At 41.5% G+C, this 23,624-nt stretch overlaps 1 protein-coding gene across 1 annotated transcript; it reads right to left on the bottom strand.

Moving 5' to 3' along the window:
• Window positions 1–3,284: 3,284 nt before the first annotated feature.
• LOC108673912 (sortilin-related receptor) lies at window positions 3,285–22,996 on the bottom strand (the record flags this gene model as incomplete). Its single annotated transcript, XM_047885393.1, has 13 exons — window positions 3,285–3,427; window positions 4,731–4,916; window positions 6,959–7,063; window positions 8,105–8,305; window positions 9,326–9,445; window positions 12,331–12,383; window positions 12,769–12,826; window positions 14,144–14,248; window positions 14,851–14,958; window positions 15,591–15,698; window positions 16,359–16,469; window positions 18,987–19,094; window positions 22,909–22,996. Coding segments are annotated over 13 exons (1,494 nt in total), but the record flags the coding sequence as incomplete, so codon positions are not given.
• Between the last annotated feature and the right edge of the window lie 628 nt (window positions 22,997–23,624).

Here is a 23,624-nt window from a genome sequence, read left to right as displayed (position 1 = left end):
CTGTTCAACCGATAAGAATTAGAAGTCAATAGTAAATCTGAGAGAATCTTCCATAGAAATGAATTTTACATCGACATGAACTATTCAACAACATGAACCATCGTCTAACATTAATGATCAATCAGTCACATCCGACCGAGTGCTCCCCTAAAAACCCGGCACTTAACCTTGAGCGAGTGTCAAGTTGGAAGGTAAATCATTGAGATAGGTATATAATTGATTTGAATTTTTAAAATAATTTCCGAAACCTGGGTGCTCATCTTTAGTAAGCAACACAAAACCACATGGTATATTATACGTTTAATTGCACAGTTATTGAAACTCGGCAAAAGGCATATCGCAAGCAATGTAATCACTGTGAAGATTCTTCATATCGATGTAAGGTAAAACGTATGGAATCAATAAATTTGAATTCGTTCTAATGGTTTATCTTGGTAATATGTGATAGTTTCGGGATAAGTAAATTAAACTACAGTTATTATGTCTTCTACGTGTGTAAAAACTAGCAACAGGATTCTGATTCTTTTCCGTAGCAAAGCATCAAAAATGAACAAATTTTTCTTCTGAGGATATATGTCACTTGAGCCAGGGACAGAAGCAGTTTTCTGAACGTATTAGATTGCACATTTATGTTGGCGTCTTTCAGGTAAGTTTTCATGATATTCATCAATATTGTCATGAACCGTTGAAAAAAAATAAATGATTTCAGATTTATTATATATCTTATCGAATGTATTCTTCAACAACTTATATTTAGGCAGATGAGTTGACTGGCTATAAAGGAACATAATGTTGAAATCAACAAATTTCTCCAACTGCAACTCCAGTAGCAATGACGTTTTTGCAGTTCCATCTCCCAATTGTGAGACCCCTAACACTTAGAGAAGGAAAAATTGTTCTTCTACTTCTCCTTATTTTTTTATCGTCTTTACACTTATAGAGCATTTCTCAAAGTTTTATTTCTAAAATCCGTATCTATGTTTGTTTTAATATATTCACTTAAATTAAAGCCTATTTATTTAGGAGAAGAGATATTTAATTTCATAGCGGATTTTTTCAACATAATTCTGCATAGATTGATGTTGCATGTGTAATTATCGTGTAGATTATGGTTTGTGTATTGGAGCACAAGCGGCGCATACATGTTTGAGCGCACGTAATGTAAGTTCACCTTTGATTCTTACACTCATCGGATTGATTCGATTTTCAGTTAACAACTCCCACAACATTAATTCTGGTGTTTCTTCTTCCGGTGTATTAAGCGACCTCTGGGAATCTATACAAAAATTTATGTTGTCGTCACGCTCGATCGGAATTGCCGATCGAGCGTGACGCTGATGTTCATCAGCGATTCGCGCATGACACGCATAAGATGACTGTATGGCCGCCATGCAGCCTTATACATTCTTAGCATGGAAGTTTACTCAAGGCATCGAACGGCTTGTTTACTATGCTTATTCTTTAATGCCTAACAACTGGCTGGAATTACAGTTTAGTATAAAAATAACATAGGTGCATCATAGCTTCTTTAATTTATTCTTCAGACTCCTACACACCCACTCTCCTGTCGGTGACCAGGAGCGTGGGCGAGGATTTCATCTGGGAGAATATCCCTGAAGGTGCGATTGTAAATAGAGTTCCCGCAGTGGCGGGTGAAGTGACGAAAGTTTTGAGGAGCCTGAAGGAGCAAGACGCTGGCCTCTACAGTTTTGAAGTAAAAAACGCCGCTGATGCATTCAAGTATTTCGCCAGACTCGTCGTGAGAAGTGAGTTATAACTAGAGCTCGTGACTACAGATAAGCTTTTATTTGAATCAATAGATATATATTGAGGTCTTCCACGCCACCTTGCAGGTTTCCCCAAATTTCCGTGACAGTGATAAGATAATTCGAGACATTGTATCAGATTTATTGATGGCGAGTTTCTGCACATAAAGACAAGACTATATATTTTGTAGTACAAGATAAAAAGGTTAAAGTGGTATTCAAACATTATGATGCAAGACAATGACATACAAAGGAAAGACAGAATAAATGAGCTCACCGAATTAATGTAGAAACCGGGGTAAATTTTAAATAACATCATAGCGCAACGAATAGCGAATTCTAAGATTTTGTACGGTCGTGGGTCTATAAACGTTCTATTTACCGAATGACATTGCTCCAGACTACATCTCTTATTACACAGCATTAAGGGATAGAATCAGTTGTAAGCGAGAAGCCTCAACAACTGCAGAACTAATAAACATGTACCTGTCAATCGCAACAAGATGCAGCCATCACTATCATTAATATCACCAATCATCACTAGCCTATCACTAACACCAGACATCGCAAGCAACAGCAAACATTTGCACGAGACATCACCAGCACTTCCCATTACTAGCATGAGAAATCTCACACATGATCTATCATTAATTTCAGTCATGACAGGAAGCAGCTATCACTATCATCTGACATCACTACTATCAACCATAACAAACGGAAGCCATCATTAGCACCGGACATCAATTATATATGCCACCATTAACATCAGCCTTCACTAGCACCAGCAATCGCTGATGCCAACCATAACTAGCCCCACTAACTAGCTTCATTCAGGTTGCCCCAAGCATCTATATGGTGACGACTGTGCCAAGTGGTGCCCTGACTGCCTCAACTCTGGGGAATGTCACCTTCGCTCTGGGGAATGCGTCTGTGCCCCCGGCACCTATGGGGACCGCTGCCAGCACTGTGAGTGTTGTCACCGAGTGCGTCACTTTATTGTTTGATATCAGGAAGTGATCTCTTAGAGAGATAACTCTAGGAAATAATTAGAGTTACTCCTAGAGAGGTAATTAGAATTATCTCTTTGAGGGATAATTAGAGTTATCTCCTAGAGAGATGATTATAGTTATCTTCTAGAGAGATAATTCGAGTTATCTCCCAGAGAGAGAATTAGAGTTATATATCCTAGAGAGATCACTTCGAAGGGTTAGGACAAACCCTTAAAACTTTATATCCTCGAAGCGACACTTCGAGGGTTAGCGCAAACTGTGAGCGGTTGCTACGAATAAAAAGTAGCTAAATTACGCACCAGAGAGGTTCTTCTAAAATCACGGTCACTCAAGTACGGTCTGCAGTGGGAACACATAAGCATTACTTTCGAGACAAATTTACTTTTTGCATATCCTTATATGGAACTTCCTCGTTCATATTTGTGGACAACATTAAGTTAATAGCGGAAGTGCGTATAAATGTGAGTAGAGTTGGGAGGGAAGTTAGTCAGTCAGAATATCAGTAAAGTTACTCACGTCGCCAGTTTGCACAGCCCTCCTCGTCGCTCTTGTCGTAGTAGTCGCCGCAGTCTTTGTCTCCGTCGCACCGCAACTTCTCGTCTATGCAGCGGCCGGTCATAACGCACTTGAACAGATCAGAGGGGCACACGCCTGCAATCGACAGTGATTCTGTATATTATTTGTCTTAAGACCACAACTGAGGTGTGAACACAAAAGATAAATCTTAGGAGATGGCGGAATAATCTATTGTTATGCAGACATGGATTTTATGCTATGTTATCAGTCTTCCTTACTATATACTGCTCCTTCCGGATATTCAGCTCTATTATGTTCTATGATCTGGATTTCTGAAGTAATTTAGAAATGGTCTTGAATTTGCAATACATGATGTTAAATTAATGCTCATACAATTATTTCAGCGGGTTTTACTGCACATGTGGTACTTAAGTATGCGGAATATTCGCACCTGATTAAAATCGAATTAACGTGAAAGAATTGGGGAGAAGCGAGGTTCATTAGCCGGGCTGGAGTTGAGCTCACCACAGAGTGAGTGTTTAGTTATACAAAGATTTATTGAAATAGATATTACCGAGAGAATATGGTGCCTCTTGGTGTATCAGATATATGTTTTAGCCTATAACTGATGACAATTGTGTCTCTCGGCGACAGGCCTACGGCCTAATAAACGCTTAAACTGTTATATCAATACACTGTTATAAAATCGACCGTAAAACAACGTTCCTACCGGCATTACAGTGGCCGGTTATTTACCGTTAAATTAAACGACGGGAACGTTTTCCCGCACCAAAACGGCACGCCCGTTTTGTACTTTACGGCTTCGTACAGTTTCTTTCATACAGATTATTATAATCCGACATAGCCACACATAAGAAGACATAGCGAGACATAAGGAGACATAAGAAGACATAGCGAGGCATAAGGAGACATAACGAGACATAGCGAGACATAAGGAGACATTGCGAAACGTAAGGAGACATAGCGAGACATATGGAGACATAAGGAGAAATAGCGAAACATTAGGAGACATAGCAAAACATAAGGAGACACAGCGAAACATAAGGAGACATAGCAAGACATAGCGAGACATAAGGAGATACAGCGAGACATAAGGAGATACAGCGAGACTTTGTCAAGTGACCCTGCCGACGCACCACATGGGCGGACTGCTGTACGTTGTCATCACGCGTGCTGACTTTCAAAGTCTGCCAGTGGACATCATAGAGATCGCAATGTCTGATCACCGACTACTTCGGTGGACGGTGCCATGTGTGCGCCCGGTGCCAGCGTACAATACCGTTACCTGTCACCCGTGGCGCAGTCTCGATTGCGATGCCTTACGCGAAAAGCAGCAGTCATCCCGACTACGTCAGCTTGCCTCGTGGTTGGCACTATCAGTCAACGACCTTGTGCAACTATACAACACCGAGATGACCTGTGCACTCGATGACCTCATTCCTGCACGCACAGTTCGGGTACTCCAACGAGTCTCCGACCCATGGTTCAATGATGAATGTTGAGTCTCGAAGCGGAGGATTCGACTGCTCCAGCAGGCTGTATACCGGGCGAACAGACGCGGCAATCCTGCTGCTGCCGCTGCTGCCGCTGCTGTGGCCTCCGCCTGGCGAGATGCGCGGCGCAATTATGTCGACATTCTTCGTTCTAAAAGAGAGTCATTTTAGCGCCAGAGTCGACGCGCAGCGCAGCGATCCTCGAGCACTGTGGCGTTCGCTGGATAAACTCATGGGAAGTGGTCATACAGAGGCGTCGGGCGGCCTAAGCGTGGAGGAATCTATGCGGTTTTTGAAAACAAAATTTCTGCTGTGCGCGCAAAGTCGGCCGATGCTGCGCCAGCAGCATTTGCCTCGTAAACGTTCGACTGCGTGCTCCAAGAATTCACTCGCCTCTTAGCTGACGACGTCATATCGCTGCAGTGCGCGCGCTGCCCAACATGCAGTGTGCAAGTAATGCGCTGCCTAAGTTGTTCCTTAATGGGAATTTTGTAACCCTGCCACCTTTTCTGGTCGATCTTTTCAATCGCTGCCTCACAGACGGTGTTGTTTTGATGAACTTCAAATCCGCTTACATTACGCCTCTAATAAAGAAACCAGACCTTGACGCTTCCAATCCCAAATCATATCGACTCATCTCCAACCTGTCGATTTTGTCGAAACTCCTGGAATGCGTTGTGGCGCGACAGCTGAACATCCACCTTCAGCAGTCCGATCTCATGCTTCGCCTCCAGTCTGCATACCGTCATCGCTACTCGACGGAAACCGCTGTGCAAAAGGTGCTTTCAGACATTCTGCGCACAATAGACCGTGGCGACATTGCGGCACTAGCTTTACTCGACCTGTCAGCCGCGTTTGACAAGGTCGACCACGCCACTTTATTGCATCGAATTGACGTATCATTCGTCCTGCACGGCAGTGCTGATGTGGTTCGAGTCCTATCTCAGCAATAGATTCAAATGCGTTTGACGGAGGAACTCTTCTACTACGCCATTATTGGTTACATGCGGCGTACCACAGGGGTCAGTTCTCGGCCTGATCCTCTTCCTGTTACAAAATGTCGATGAATTGCATATAATCGATTCACATAGTTTGATCCGCATATGTTCGCCGACGAATGTGTGCCTGCATGGACGCTGTCTCAGATTGGATTCGCTCAAACCGGCTCCAGCTCAGTGCATCAAAAACCGACTTTATTTGGTTTGCGATTTTTCCAGTCGGCAATGACCAGTAACATTGCCAAAGTCACCACCGCTTGCTTTGGCGCTCTGCGACAAATACGTAGCATCAGCCGCTGTCTTTCGAGGCCGGTCCTTGATTCCCTTGTGGTGGCGCTCGTTCGGACCAGATTGGACTATGGTAATGCCACACTTTGTGGACTTTCGACCACGGCACTTAATTAACAAACTGCAATCCGTAATGAAAGCTGCTGCTCGATTCGTGTGCAATAAGCGAAAATTTGACAATGTTACGCCGATATTGGGCGATCTTTACTGGCTGCGCATTCAGCAGCGCACGCAGTTCAAGGTCGCTGTTCTAAAGTTCCGATGCCTCCAGGTCTGGACTCTGGCGCCTCCATATTTCATAGAAGGATCTATGAAATATGAAAAAAGGATGCAGCGCGTGTCGGATCTACCTTCTAGAAGACGATTGCGCTCGTCATCAGCAGCGGACCTCGTCGTACCATCTACACGTCTATCTACCGTTGGCGACAGAACGTTCCCGGTCGCAGCCGCCAGAGCCCGGAACAGTCTGCCGCCTTCCTTAACTTTGGGCTCCTTCGTTGCAGGTGTTCTTCGATGCCTAAAGACGGAACTATTTAGTAGAGCCTATGAATCTACTGCTTAGCCATTTTATCCATTCCCATCCTTTCTTGTGTCTATTTATTTTTCGCAGGTTATTATTCTTATGTGTGACGCGCCCTCGAAGTTCGTTTGAACCAGACGCCTCGACAAATTTTTCATAGAATAATAATAATAATATTAACAGTAATGCGAGTTCTTGGAATGGATTCTCCCAATGACTCGTGACAAAAGACTCACTGACCCACTCATATTAATAATTGAGCCACCATAATTATTTAATACCTACGCCGACTCATGATGTGATGACAAACATACTTACTGACTCATTAAATTAGCAGTGTACTCACAATGCTTCTCATCACTCCAGTCCCCGCAGTTGTTCCTGCCGTCGCATTCCCAACGCTTCTGGATGCATCTGCCGTTGCTGCAAACGAAGTGGTCGCCGGTGCAGCCTGTGAGGATCAAAGAATCCGTGGAAGTCAGGCTAACTAATTGAAATCATTCAAGCCGAGCGAGTTGCGGCAATGTTAAAATCCTATTATTTTATTTTTGAGTTATCGTGTGATTTCAACAAAATAGTGTCAGACTAATTCAATTTTAAAAATTCATATTATTATATTATTTATATTAGTAGAAAGAAAGTCATATTGCCTACTTCATGAACACTTCTTCCTCAAAACACCTCCCCCATCTTCAAATCCATGTTACATGCAGGGTAATTGGGTCTCCTGAGCGCGAGGCACAAAAAAAAAAGAAGGTGGAGAAGTAAGAATATGAAGTATGTGTTTTCTAAAACACGTGTATCCGAGTTGGAAATGTCTGCAGAGTCCCTTACAAAAAATCATTGAGAATGTGGGCCCAAAATGGCATGTGCTCAGACGGGATAAAACTTTCTGTGCAAGGATAATCTAGGCAGCAAAATAGGTTGAACTCGACAACTCTGATTTGGTCATAGCATGCCTTTGGCGAAACATTGTAAACAATTCGGTCTTGAAACGATATGGTTGTACGTAAGCGAGGAATAATTCATTTATATTCAAGAAAATAATTGAATATTAAGGCTTGTAGTGAAAGCCGCCCGAACTCCGCAGCGAGCTTGCTCGAGTTTGCTGCCGAGACGCGTGAGGGCTGGTTATCTTACGTCTGGCCGACGCGATGAAAGGCGACGAATTTTTAACTTTTGCTGTTAAGATCTATCAAGATCTATCAAACTACAGAGACAGTAATTCAGACTATACAGAGACCAAAAGTTTACTCATAATGACAGTGATACTGGCTGTCACTTGCACAGCAACAGCGAAGTATCTGTCTTCATGAGGATGTAGACAGAAGGGGAAGCTGTGAAACCGCAGTAGGGGTTTTTACAGGATAGGGAGGGGGGGAAGTGAAAATATTGTGAGGCTCTTTCTTCTCCAATGGTCAAGGCTCGATCGATTCCTCACCACTATTAGGTGGTTTAGCATTTTGCACGCTGGATTATTCACTGTTATTACATGGCTCAGCGTTCTGCACGCTCGACTCTTCGCTGTTATTAGGTGGCTCAGCATTTTGCACGCTGGACTCTTCACTGCTATGAGATGACTCAGCGTTCTGCACGCTCGATTTCTCTGACTTTTCTATCACTAAATCACTCAAATCGTCTTCATCGCTTGTAAAATTCACTATTGGACTTGTATTGTTGACGCCATTCTCGACTGGAGCCGATGCTTGTAGAACCTTCAGGAGATTTTTTTGTTTTCTGCGGAGCAAACAACATCGATATAACATTGAAGCTAAATATAAACATGGGCTGTACTTCATCGCAATCATTGGCATTCACTACTGACATTATCAAAGGTTACTACAGTATAGCATATAAAGAACTTTCAACTTCTATTTTAGAGACCTCTGACTGATGAGATCCAAATCTTGTTATATCCATGATAAGTAACGACTGTAATAAATCTTACCTCCATCTTTTCAACTGGAGACCTTTATTGATTCGTGGTGATGAAAGGCACAATTTTTTCGATTACTTGTGAGAGAAACGCATGTTGTCGCCAGCGTTCTAGCACACGAACTAACAATGGAAGGCTGTAATTTAAACGTGCCAGGAGGGTAAGGAGGGTACGGAGGCTGTCCCTCTACCCCCTAGGAAGAGGGTAGACGATCGACTATGCCACATCACGCGAGCTGATTTATGACCGCTAAGGAAAGTGTCGCTACAACGTACGACACTTTGACATGCTCGGGGCCAGGTCCCAAAGAAAAAGGGAAATGTACGATTCAGGAGTGATGAAAAAGTATTTTGTTAGGTAATTTCTACAAAATAGAGGGTGATTCAAATATGACTTTAATACCGATCAATAGAGAATAAATATTACAACTTCCTCATGACTCAAAAATTTAGGTAAGTCGCATCTCTCGCAAGTATAATGAACATCGATGTTCAACATTTTACTCTATCATAACTGATTTTACAAAAAAATTACATATATTTTGTAACTGTCGGGAAATTTTAAATAAATAGCTGAGTGAGCATGAAAAAATTCAGATTTATATTTCATTTACGAGCGGAGTTATAATGACTATACGTAGTGATAGATTCAGCCAAGCCTGCCTGAGGGCTCGCGGCTCTCAAGCAGGGCCTTAAGAGCAAAAACAAATCCTCATATTAACTCGAAATAAAAGACAGCATAATTGCACAGAAATACTCGAATCATCCGGCAACTCACAGTCGCGTTCGCCGCTGTCGTCGCTGTCCTTGCCACAGCCGTTGTGTCCGTCGCACCGATACTTCTCGTCTATGCAGAGGCCGGTGTTGACGCATTTGAACTGATCAGATCGGCACACGCCTGCAATCACAAGTAATTCGGTAAAGAATTTTCAGGTCCTAATCAATAAATTCATATGCGTGCATGCAGGATCTTGTGGTCGCTAAGTAATTGTTCTGCTTAATTAATGTGGCATTGAATGAGCTGATAACTTCGTAATTATCTCAATAAAATTGATTTATCTCGAAGAAAGGATGAAGATTTTGGGGAGTCTTCAACAGTTAATAGCGTTTGGGTTTTTAGGCGGGCTGCATTGTAGCTCATCCCTGAATGAGTTTTTAGTTTCAATAAAATTTTATTGAATGAAGGGAGTGGGGGAAGGGATTACCAGGATCATGAACAGAGAGGATTTCACCAAAGAAAACTCATTTCCACCACATCAAATCATGAAAAAAAGTGGAGAAAATGTCAAAAAACGAGTATCAATGTTATGCCCTCACAGCAAATGGCGATGCTCACCGCACAGCACGCCCCTCGCGCTCAGGGAAGACAGAGCAACGCTGAGAGAAACACCGTTGGACGGAGCGGTGATGTACGGAGCGGATATGAGCGTAATCAATGGAGAAGGACAGACTACTTAGCTGCTCCAGTGAATAGCCAATATATATATGGAACCGAGAAGCATGCGGGGGCAAGAGGTTACCCTTAGTGCTTTTTTAGACATGAAGGACCAAATGCAACACCAAATGTATCAGCCGGAACTAATGCAACTCCTGTTGAAGGAGCTGCTGGGAAAGGGACGCCTAGCAGATCGGTGTCGCTGCAGATAAGAGCACCAAAATGGGAAGAGTCTGGCATTCTGCTGGCCAACATCGAGGAGCTCTTCCCACAAAGAACGCGTAACAAAATTTTCGTGCTGAGAGAGATGACCGACGAGGGTGGGATATATATGATGGCCTTAATGGAGTCGCACCTTAAAAAAGACATCCTTGATGCAGAAATTGCAATGAAAGGATTCCAACGTTATTGTGCGGAGCGAATGGGAGGGTGGAAGAAGGGAGGAGTAATTGTTTACCTTAGGAACTCCCTAGCAAGAAGCACAGTGGAATTGAGATCGGAATCCGGAAACTCTGATGGATTTATTGAATACGTAATACTCCAAACTTCACTTCTGCGTAGCCATAGGCTTTAGGACGCCTGCTTGTCCATCGTAAAATTTCAACTAAGCCCTGAAGGAAATAGAAACCAGGGTGGCTGGACTGGGTGATCTACATCCCATCCCGATAATGAGCGGCTTGGAGGTTGGTGAAAAAAGTCAAGAAGCCCAACTAGCTAATTTTGCTGCGGAACACTTGCTCAGTGAGCAAGTACGGTTTCCGACAAGGAAACACAATATCTTCGAGCTCTTATATACTAATAATGAAAGAATAGTGATGGACGTTCGGGTTGAAGAAACCTCACTGTCCCACCACCGCCTGGTGATGGTGGATAGTACAATTGGGACGGATAGCAAGCCCAGGGCTATACCCTAAAAGGGACTGGCAGGATTCAACTTCCACCATCGAAGAATGGATTGGGAGGCAATTTGGAATGAACTTGAAGGAACTGATTTGAGAGAAGAATTTCACGTGATGAATGCAAGGAAAATTTACACAAAACTATGTGAGAAACAACATAGGTATGTGTGCGTCATACCCCGAGAAAGACGGGCCTCAAAGTCTGCAGTATTCCGGGAAACCGACGAATTCTCATGAGATAACGCACACGATTGAATAAACAAATAGCCGAATCCGCTAGTGATCTGAGGAGACAGAGACTAGTAGATTTGCTAAAAGAAATTGAGTTCAGGTTGGAAGAACAAGCTACCGAGGAACGAGTAGTAGAGGTCATGAGAGAGAACCCGAAGTATTTTTTCAAATACGCTCAGTCCAAGGCTAAAATTAACACCAGTGAGCCAGCAGCAAATCGACACCAGTAAGCTCGCTGAAGGATAATGATATCCTTGTTAATGGAGATGACCAGGACATGAGTCAGTTACTGGGATTTCAGCTTGAATCAATTTTCAGTAACCCCCGCTACTCACGGGAGGAGAATGAAATCGAAGTTCTCCACGAGCTGCCAGGTGGAAGGGGGTTGAAGAACATAGAGTTTGGACCAGAAGATATGGAAATAAGTATCAAAGAACTGGCGACGTTTTCAGCGCCAGGACCGGATGGAATTCCTGCGGTGCTGTTGAAAAAGTGTGTTGGAGCGCTGAAGGCACCGCTCACAATACTCTGGAAAGCCTCGATGATGGAGGGAATTATTCCTGAGGGCCTCAAAATGAGACTGATAACGCCATTCCACAAAAGAGGCCCGATCGAGTAACTGACCTCAAATTTACAGGCCGGTGACTTTGATCTCACAGGAGATCACGGTTTTTTAGAAGGTAGTGGCCAGGAGGTTTGTCCAGTATGTTAAAGAGGCTGGCGGCATAATAATGGACATCATGGTTTGCGGTCAAATCGTTCCGTTTTTTCACTGTTACTGGAGCACCATCACTGCTTTATGGCCCTACTTGAGGAGGGGGCGGGCGTGGACGTAGTATACCTGGACTTTGCTAAAGCTTTTGACAAAGTTGACCACGGGGGTGCTCTTCAGAAAGCTGAGACTGATGAAGGTAGGAGGAAGCCTGTTAGGGTGGATCAACAACTTCCTTACAGATTGAGTACAAGCTGTCGCAATTGGAAACATGAAATCGAGAGAAGCGAGGTTGAAAAGCGGAGTGCCACAGGGCTCGGTGCTAGGACCGATCCTCGTCCTCATCCACATCGACTCGGAGCTTACCCAAGTATCTACATCGTCATTTACGGACGATACACCTCTAAAATTGACACGTATTACAACGAAAGGAGGGGGAGACTGTGCATAATTCTCCCTTTCAATGACCGAGCCACGGCCAGAGTACAGACTTCATGAGGGATCACTGTCCGTGGTAGGAGGACCAAGGCTTCGCACAGGAAGTGGTCGCCGGTGCAGCCTGTGATGAACCAAAGAAGCCGTAAAAGTCGGGCTAACTAATAGGAAATCATTCAAGCCAAGTGCGTATCGGTAGCGTTAATGTTAAATCCTAGTAGATATATATTTTGAGTTATTCTGTGATTCCTGCAAAATAGTGTCAGACTAACTCAAATAAAATAGTTCCTAATATTATTTTTAAGCAGAAAGGACGTTATATAACCTACTCCGTTAGTCATGTGCTCAGCAGGGATAAAAGTTCCTGCGCACAGATGATCTAGGCACCAGAAGAGTTTGAACTCGACAATTCGGATTTAGTCATGGCATGTTTGCGAAACATTGAAAATAGTTCGATAGGGAAACGTTATAATTGAATGCAGTCAGTGTATAATTTATTTATNCGATACCACTCGTCTATGCAGAGGCCGGTGTTGGCGCACTTGAAATGATCAGTGCGGCAAACGCCTGCAATCACAAGTGATTAGGTAAAGAATTTTAAGATCCTATTAAAAAGTGTAATGTGTGCAGTAATTTTTTGTGGTCACGAAATAATTGTTCGGTTTAATTTTTGTGTATTCACCGATGTTAATACTTTAGTTAATTTTCGCAATAAAATCAATTTACCTCAAAGAAAGGATGACGACTTTGGGGTGTTTTCATTGCCTATTAAAGTTTGGGTTATTAGGCGGGCTGTTTATGAGCTCATCCCTGAATAAATGTTTAGGTTAAATACGACATCCCTTTAATATTTATTATGATATAATTTCTCTCCAATGTTTTATTGAATGATGGGAGTGGGGGAAGGGATTACCAGGAGAATATAGTACTGTTTCGTATAGAATACCGAAAATAATAATGCTGTTTCGAAAGGTTAACAAGACAAGCCGAGAAAGCATAGATCATAGCAATGTAATGCATGTTATTTGCAATGTAATGCCCGACAAATTAGTTGCACGGTGTTTTATGGTTATTTAGCTTACAAATTTATTATCAATAAGGATCCATGTTAAGGTATTGAGGTAAAAATATAGGTTCCACGCCACAAGTTGTGCCAACATACGCCTCACGAGAAATAAAAATAACTTATACCCGCAACTCGCACCTCCCACTGGCAGGTTCAAAACTCCACATTAGCGCTGATTGTGATAAATTTTAACGGCAGTCACCGCTGACGTTAAAATTTATCACAATGACGTTACCTCATTAGGAATCCGTAAAATTAATGACGTTACCTCATTAGGAATCCGTAATATTTGGTTACTTTAGTTTGTGATTCCACCACACAGGTACGTGGTTCATTTAGTCGTAGTTATTTTTAGTGTTATCTGTGCCCTGGTACTCAAGTGCTGTTTTCATTGACGTTTTAATGTATATTCTTAGTTATATTATTTCCCATATCTTGTGTCATCCGCGTTATATTTCCGCGTTTATTAGTTTATATATGTCGTTGGTTCTAATTTTGTATTCTCGTTTTTGTATGTGAGGAAAGGCTCCGAAATAGGGATATCAATAGATCATTATTGGAAATAGAAAAACGACCTACAGAAAGCGCACTGTTCTTTTTATCTTGGTGTTTGTATGTATTGATAGGTTGTTTTAATCATTATTTTTGCTCATTTATTCAGTTTTATTCATCCGTCTTAATGGCGCTAATTTTACCACACGATCATACGTAAATGTCTGGGGCCATTGACGGTTTCATTTTCATATCATTTTTTTGTCGAGTGGGCCCTGACAATGACACACACACTTACTGCCTCATTACATCAGTCGTGAACTCACAATGTTTCTCATCACTCCAGTCCCTGCACTGGTTAAGGCTGTCGCATTCCCAGCGCTTGTGGATGCATCTGCCGTCGCCGCACACGAAGTGGTCTCCGGTGCAGCCTGCGATAAATCAAGGAAGCCGTGAATGTCGGGCTAACTAATTGGGAAACATTCAAGGCGGGTAAGCTGCATGACTTCTCAATCCTTCTATATATGTTTTTCTGCTGTCTTTATTCTGTAATTTTAGCTAAATATCAGACTAATTCAATTTAACGAAAATTCATAATCTCAGAACGCCTCCTTAATATCCACATGAATATTTTATGCAGTGTGATCATATTTCCTAAATTCGAGGCGAGGAAGAATGTGTAGAGGTAAGAATGTGATGTATGTATTGTGATTATTCACTGACATCGCATCAGAGGTGGTGGAAAAATCTCAATATGCAATAAGTTCAGCGGGCCCAAAACTTCCCGTGCAAAGATAGTATAGACACCTGTAGAGGTTGAACTCGACAACTCGACTTCAGTCGGTATGCTTGCGAAACATTGAATTTAATTCGATAGTGAAACGTTATAATCTAATGCAGTTAAGTAATACTCGTAATTCATTTATATTCAAGAAAAAAGTTTAATATTAAGAGCAGAAACAGATCATCATATTAATTCAAAATAAAAAATAGTATATTTACGCGGGAGCTTTAGACTCATCAGGCAACTCACAGTCGCGCTCGTCGCTGTCGTCGCCACAGGTGTTGTATCCGTCACACAGCCACTCCTCGTCTATGCAGCCGCCGTTGGCGCACTTGAACTGATCCGAGCGGCACACGCCTGCAATCACAAGTAATGAGGTCAAGAATTTCAGATCCTAAATAAAAAATTATGATTTGTGTAATCAGTCTTTTGTGGTCACGAAGTAATTATTCAGCTCATTAATATTTATTCAATTATGTTATTACATTGTTAATTTTCTAAAGAAAATTTATCTATCTATAAGACGGGATGAAGCCTTTGGGGCGTCTTTATCGGCCATTAGCGTTTGGGTTATTAGACGAGCTGCATGCGAGCTCATTTCTGAGTGAGAGTTTAGTTTTAATAAAATTTCAATGAATGATGGAAGTTGGGGGAGAGATTACCAGGGTACTGAATGTACTGCGGCAACGTGCGCACATTGACCCTGATTATGGTTAATTTTAACGGTAAAACCCGACTAATTATGTGAACATTATTTAAAATTATTAAATGAAAATTTAGCTCACACTTACTCATCTTACTCATCTTATGCAGCCTAACTCATGTTGTAAGTCAAAAGAGTATTGCGAGTTTTGGGAAAGGATGATCCCTGTGACTCGTGATAGGAATCAGATAGCCCATTTTCCCAATACATGTATTTAATAACTACGCCGACTCATGATGTGATGACACACACACTTACTGACTCATTACATCAGCCGTGTACTCACAATGCTTCTCATCACTCCAGTCCCCGCAGTTGTTGTCCGAGCCGTCGCATTCCCAGCGCTTGCGGATGCATCTGCCGTCGCCGCACACGAAGTGGTCTCCGGTGCAGCCTGCGATTAATCAGAGAAGCCGTAAATGTCGGGCTAACAAATTGGGAAACATTCAAGGCGGGTAAGCTGCCTGATTTTCAAATCCTTGAGTATTCATTTTTTTCTGTTGTCTTTATTTTGTAATTTATTTAACCTGCAAAAATCAGACAAGTCAGACTAGTTCAATTTATTCAAAATTCATAATTTTACCCTTTTTGAGTATGAATGGATCCTAAAAATTTCTCAGTTAACCCTCCCGTCAGAGCGCCTCCGTAATCTCCACATAAATATTTTAGGCAGGGTGACCGGGTTTCCTGAACGCGCATTGGGAAAAAATGTATAAAAGTGAGAATGTGATGTATGTCATGTTTATAACATTGCATCAGAGGGGGTGGAAAAGTTTAAAAATGCATGGGGTTCAGCGGGTCAAAAATTTCCTTTGGAAAGAAAATTTAGGCCCCAAAAGATGATAAGCTTGACAACTCGACATGAGTCATAGCATGCTTGCCAAAAATAGAAAAAAATCGATCGTGAGAATATATAATTGAATGCAGTCATTGAATAATTCACTTTAATTAAAGGAAATAACGGAACATTAAGAGTAGAAGCAGAACCACTAATTAACTTGAAATAAAAGACATCAGAATTGCGCGGAATCGTTTGACTCATCAGGCAACTCACAGTCGCGCTCGTCGCTGTCGTCGTCACAGTCGTTGTCTCCATCGCACCGCAACGCCCCGTCTATGCAGCGGCCGGTGTTGGCGCACTTGAACTGATCAGAGCGGCACACGCCTGCAAACATAAGTAATTCAGAAAATTATGTTCGGACGATAATGGAGAAGGGGTTCAAACTGAAATTAAATCTTTTGACTTCACTGAGGAATCGTTACACTAAATTAACAAGTGTTTCATGTTATATGATCAATCATTCTTCCTGAATACTGCTTCTTCTGTATGTTCAGCTCAATTATGTGCTAGAGCAGTGGTTCCCAAAGTGGGCGATATCGCCCCCCTAGGGGCGGTGGAAAGATTTTGGGGGCGGTAAGGAAGAAGAGGGCGGTAGGGGGGCGATAGGGGGGCGGTAGTTTGAAGTCAGTGTCAGAAATTCCAACGTTTGTTTGACGATTTGTACAAAACACGTGCAGCACATGACTCCCAGCGATGGTTTTGTCACCCAGATCTGTTTTTAAACCTCTCCTGGGCTTACGTCTCGGACAAATTAACGGCCGGACTCGCGGGGTCTCACGGCCAATTTCCAAATTCAATGATCAGCGAATATCTCTAAAACTAATGACCTTAACTCGATGAAACTTAGTACACGTATTCATTAGGACCTAACGATGATTTTAGGTCGTAAAAATTCTTTGAATTTTGCCATCGTTTGTTTTTGCCATAGTCATATGGCAATACGGGCCGAAATTCACAGTGATCAAGTAATTTCTTCCAAACTATTGAACAGATTCGAACGAAATTTTGAATTTGCAGTCCTAACTACCAAACGGTAATGTTTAACTCGTGAAAATTTTTTTCGATTGTGCCTTCGTTCGCCAGTTTTTTGTTTTTCATTTCACCTTCATTCCTGATTTAAACAGCAATACGTGATTAAATTCGCAGTAATCAAGAAATTTTTTTCAAACTGCTAAACAGATTTGAACGAAACTTAGTATTTAAATCCCTAACCTCAGCAACTGTGATGTTCAGCTCGTTACAATTTTTTCGTTTTGCCTTCGTTTGCGAGTTATACGGCTATACCGGCGAGTAGAAAAGCCGGTCGTTCCTCCTATATCTGCATAACTCGCAAACGAAGGCAAAATAAATAAATCGTCACGAGCTAAACATCACTGTTGAGAGGTTAGGTAGTTATATACAAAGTTTCGTTGAAATCTGTTTTGTAGTTTAGAAGAAATTTCTTGATCGCTGCGAATTTAAGTGACAAATTACCCAGCGATACGGGCCGAATATAAGGAAGTGTGAAATCAAGAATGACGGTGAAGTGGAAAAAATTCGCAAACGAAGGTAAAATCGAAAAAAAAATTTATAAGCTAAAAAATCACCGTTTGGTAGTTAGGAATGTATATTCAAAATTTCGTTCAAATCTGTTCAATAGTTTGGAAGAAATTCTTTGACCACTGTGAATTTCGGCCTGTTTCGCAATATACGCGTACCTCATGAATGAAGGTGAAATTAAAAAAAATATGAGCTAAACATCACCGTTAGGTTCTGATGAATACATGTTCCAAGTTTCACAGAACTGCGTTCATTAGTTTGGGAGATATTACTTGATAATTGAATTTGGAGATTGGTCGCGAGACCGGCCACGAGTCCGGCCGTAAATTCGCCCGAGACGTCCTAGGTTTCTAGTGCTGAAACAGTTAAAACAGCTGAAAAAACATATTGGTTCACTAAATGAGGTTCTATTTGTGAAATGCACATTTGTGTTTAACCTTTCTCTTTTAAAATTGCAGCGTACTAAATTTCAAGAAAGGGGCTTATGTCTGTGGGGGGCGCTAGAAATTCACCATGGAGAGAAAGGGGGCGCCAGCCTGAAAAAGTTTGGGAACCACTGTGCTAGAGTCCTGGTTTATATGATCTTGGTTTATATGACCATTTTAAAATTGTTCTTAGAATTACACTTCCAGATGCCAAAACAATGTAGATTTTATAGTTTCAAAGGATATTTCTTCACTCGTAGAAATTTTGGTTACATAAGATTGTACTTGATTAAAATCCAGGGAAAGTTGAAGAATTGAGAAGAAGCCAGTGGTTCATTAGGGGGCTGGTACTGAGCTTATCACAGAGTGAGTAATTAGTTATCACAGGATTTAATTGGATCGGGAGAAGAGATTACTCAAAGAATATAGCGTCCGTTACGAGGGAACACCAAGAAAATTGCACCACTGCTAAGGCGGCACGATCAGCAACTTATGATAAGGTGTCTGATTAGGCAGTTGCACTGCCACTTTTCGTCCATTCGTTGTTTCCACTTTGAAACAAGATTGTTTTACGTCCCTTCTAGTGTTGGTCAGATTTCGACGTTGACATGACGTATAATTTTGGTTGTTCAACATTTTAACCTGAAATCAAGCAGCAATCAACGTTATTTCTACGTCATAAGCCTGCTGGGATGGTATGCAGTCTAACTCAGATTGTAAGTCAAAATAGCAATACGAGATTTTGGAAAGGTTTCTCCCAGTGACTCGTGATAGCAATCTGATAGACTCTTACCATCACAAGAATTTGATAACTATGCCGACACACAATGTGATGACACACTCACTTGCTGACTCATTACATCAGCCGTGCACTCACAATGCTTCTCATCACTCCAGTCCCCGCAGTTGTTGCGCCAGCCCTCGCATTCCCAACGCTTCTGGATGCAGCTGCCGTTGGCGCACACGAAGTGGGCGCCGGTGCAGCCTGTGATGTACCAAAGATGCCGTGAATATCGGGCTAACTAATTGAAAAACATTCGAGCCGGGTAAGCTGCCGTGATTTATTTAAATTATTCAGTCAATATTTTTCTGTTGTCTTCACTCTTTAATTTTAGCATTGTAAGTGGGGTTACATGTTCCTTTCGCTACAAAGCAAATCTGTAACCATGTAATTTCATATTAAGATGTTCCGGGTTCTAGGATCCCAGTTCTGCAGTGTCCTTCACCAAGCGATCTACTTTATACTGGTGGCTTGTTATGAGAAGACCTAATGCTTTGGTGACTGTTAGGTAGAGGTTTTTTATTGGCAAATTGTTCAGATTAAAATAGTGGAGACTCTGATTGCAAATGTGTTCATTTTATCTCAGAGTGCTATGTGTTAAATCCATTCATGTTCCATGATTCAAAATTGGTTACTGCCGTCAGGCGGTAGTATTTCTGTTGCACTTTAGAACTTAATGGTAACCAAACCACTTCAATACTTCAGCATCATTTTAGTTCATTTGTTCTCATGAATTGCTTCTCATTCCTTTGATTCCTAACGAGTGTTTGTTCATTACTATTTTTTGGTGAGTTAATTGCTATTTCATTCCGAATATTACTTAAGAGGGTGCATGACTAAATTAAGATTTTGCAACATAATTATTCTCCTCAATGTTTTAACTTGGTCACCACTAAACTGAACTTGAAGTCTGCGTGTTATTTATTAATGATACTATTTTATGCTTTCAATATGCCATAGCATGTGTATTGATTTGGTATTTCTTCTGTGCAGTTTCTGCTTATCACTCTCATGCTCCTCAAAACACATTTTTTCGCACTTAAATTTACATCTGATTTTAAATATTTCAATTGGCTTATTCAACTCATTTTTACTGTCGATATTACACAACCTCTCAGCTGTAAACAGACAACCCATAATCCAGTATACTTTAAATTTATCACTGTTTTCTTTTTCCATCAAATCAATTATAGAAATCATACGTTTGCCAGAGACATAATGTTGGTCCTTCAGACTCCACCCGCATCTACGCGTCGGCAACAGCGTAATATCCGACTATTTCAATTTAAAACGTTAAATGCGAAGCCCGAAAATGGTCGACTGCCAGCTTGTGTTGCTATTTTTGGCTTGCCATAGCGTCAGTGCCTGTCGAGATATCGAAGTGGGAGGCTGAGTGTATGTTTATCAATGTGCTCTGCATGTTAGCGCAATAAGTTCGCAGCCGAGTGTGAAATTTTTCATGTCACTGCGAAACGACCCGCATATGGGTCGTGCAACAATTTGCTGATAATTTATTTTGCAATATTTTTTTTATTTTACACCTCACTTTCTTGTATTTTCAGACCGTTCATTATGGAAGAATCTAGCTTAATGGTGGATCTAAGAAAACGAAACGTGATGAATCTTTTTCTGACCGTGATGATACTATTCCATCAGATGACACGTTCTCACCAAGAGGGGACCGACGTTCAGAGTGTGATGAATCGAGTGATGAAAGAAATGAAGGATAGTTAAGAATTGAGTGANTCCATTTCAGCTCGAAATGCTGCGAACAGAGCGAACCAATTCTCTTCCATCTGCTTCTCGCTTTTCCTGGCACGGAGAGTCGGTTTCTCGCAGTCGCTACAGAACCAGTGAAACGACTCTGTTTTCTGTAGGAAAGAGTATTCTTCAGAGCTCAGCTTCGCGCAACTGATGCAAATGAAATCCTCGCAGTGTTCACAGATGACCATCTGATCATCTGCTCTCAACGAGGTCTCTTTGCAAAACTTGCATGCATCTTCAACTACGCACTTCGATCTCCTATTCGATTTTTTCGGTGCATCTTGTTTCGAAGAACCGCATTCCTTCTTAACAATCTTGTTTACTTTCTTCCCAGCCATCGTAATGTCTTCTTTCTTAATTGTTTAATGATTTCCGGGTTCCTTCACTGAGATTTAGCTAGGGTCTCTCACAGCAATAAATCACCGGAAACAATAAATCACCGGAAACAAGCCTGATGAACACAACCGCCCTACGGTAGTAAAGTTCCGGAAGTACAGCACAGCCGCCCGACGGTAATAAAGTTCCGGAAGTACAGCACAACCGCCCGACGGTAATAAAGTTCCGGAAGTCCAGCACAACCGCACGACGGTACCGGATGTACAGCACAATCGCCCGACGGTAATAAAGTTCCGGAAGTCCAGCACAACCGCACGACGGTAATAAAGTCCGGATGCAATTCAAAGCAAGAAACAAGTCGGTCAGGCTCCTGGAGCGACTACACGGCACGTCTGATCTCCACCGCGTCTCAATCTGAACTCCTGCGTCTCAATCTGAACTGACATGCCGAGAAAGCATAGATCATAGCAATGTAATGCATGTTATTTGCAATGTAATGCCCGACAAATTAGTTGCACGGTATTTTATGCTTATTTAGCTTACAAATTTATTATCAATAAGGATCCATGTTAAGGTATTGAGGTAAAAATATAGGTTCCACGCCGCAAGTTGTGCCAACATACGCCTCACGAGAAATAAAAATAACTCGGATTACGGATTCCTCATTAGGAATCCGTAATATTTGGTCACTTTAGTTTGTGATTCCACCACAGAGGTACGTGGTTCATTTAGTCGTAGTTATTTTTAGTGTTATCTGAGCCCTGGTACTCAAGTGATGTTTTCATTGACGTTTTAATGTATATTCTTAGTTATTTTATTTCCCATATCTTGTGTCATCCGCGTTATATTTCCGCGTTTATTAGTTTATATATGTCGTTGGTTCTAATTTTGTATTCTCGTTTTTGTATGTGAGGAAAGGCTCCGAAATAGGGATATCAATAGATCATTATTGGAAATAGAAAAACGACCTACAGAAAGCGCACTGTTCTTTTTATCTTGGTGTTTGCATGTATTGATAGGTTGTTCTAATCATTATTTTTGCTCATTTATTTAGTTTTATTCATCCGCCTTAATGGCGCTAATTTTACCACACGATCATACGTAAATGTCTGGGGCCATTGACGGTTTCATTTTCATATCATTTTTTTGTCGAGTGGGCCCTGACAATGACACACACACTTACTGCCTCATTACATCAGCCGTGTACTCACAATGTTTCTCATCACTCCAGTCCCTGCACTGGTTAAGGCTGTCGCATTCCCAACGCTTGTGGATGCATCTGCCGTCGCCGCACACGAAGTGGTCTCCGGTGCAGCCTGCGATAAATCAAGGAAGCCGTGAATGTCTGGCTAACTAATTGGGAAACATTCAAGGCGGGTAAGCTGCATGACTTCTCAATCCTTCTATATATGTTTTTCTGCTGTCTTTATTCTGTAATTTTAGCTAAATATCAGACTAATTCAATTTAACGAAAATTCATAATCTCAGAACGCCTCCTTAACATCCACATAAATATTTTATGCAGTGTGATCATGTTTCCTAAATTCGAGGCGAGGAAGAATGTGTAGATGTAAGAATGTGATGTATGTATTGTGATTATTCACTGACATCGCATCAGAGGTGGTGGAAAAATCTCAATATGCAATAAGTTCAGCGGGCCCAAAACTTCCCGTGCAAAGATAGTATAGACACCTGTAGAGGCTGAACTCGACAACTCGACTTCAGTCAGTATGCTTGCGAAACATTGAATTTATTTCGATACTGAAACGTTATAATCTAATGCAGTTAAGTAATACTCGTAATTCATTTATATTCAAGAAAAAATTTTAATATTAAGAGCAGAAACTGATCATCATATTAATTCAAAATAAAAAATAGTATATTTACGCGGGAGCTTTAGACTCATCAGGCAACTCACAGTCGCGCTCGTCGCTGTCGTCGCCACAGGTGTTGTATCCGTCACACAGCCACTCCTCGTCTATGCAGCCGCCGTTGGCGCACTTGAACTGATCCGAGCGGCACACGCCTGCAATCACAAGTAATGAGGTCAAGAATTTCATATCCTAAATAAAAAATTAGGATTTGTGTAATCAGTCTTTTGTGGTCACGAAGTAATTATTCAGTTCATTAATATTTATTCAATGATGTTATTACATTGTTAATTTTCTAAAGAAAATTTATCTATCTATAAGACGGGATGAAGCCTTTGGGGCGTCTTTATCGGCCATTAGCGTTTGGGTTATTAGACGAGCTGCATGCGAGCTCATTTCTGAGTGAGAGTTTAGTTTTAATAAAATTTCAATGAATGATGGAAGTTGGGGGAGAGATTTCCAGGGGAATGTGCTGCGGCAACGTGCGCACATTGACCCTGATTATGGTTAATTTTAACGGCAAAACCCGACTAATTGTGTGAACATTATTTAAATTTATTAAATGAAAATTTAGCTCACACTTACTCATCTTACTCATCTTATGCAGCCTAACTTATGTTGTAAGTCAAAACAGTATTGCGAGTTTTGGGAAAGGATGATCCCTGTGACTCGTGATAGGAATCAGATAGCCCATTTTCCCATTACATGTATTTAATAACTACGCCGACTCATGATGTGATGACACACACACTTACTGACTCAT

This window comes from Hyalella azteca, unplaced genomic scaffold (assembly GCF_000764305.2).
Source record: "Hyalella azteca isolate HAZT.00-mixed unplaced genomic scaffold, Hazt_2.0.2 contig17797, whole genome shotgun sequence".
Classification (NCBI taxonomy): Eukaryota; Metazoa; Arthropoda; class Malacostraca; order Amphipoda; family Hyalellidae; genus Hyalella; species Hyalella azteca.
The sequence above is the reverse complement of the archived record's forward strand: the minus strand, read 5'-3'. Positions and strand labels throughout refer to the sequence as shown.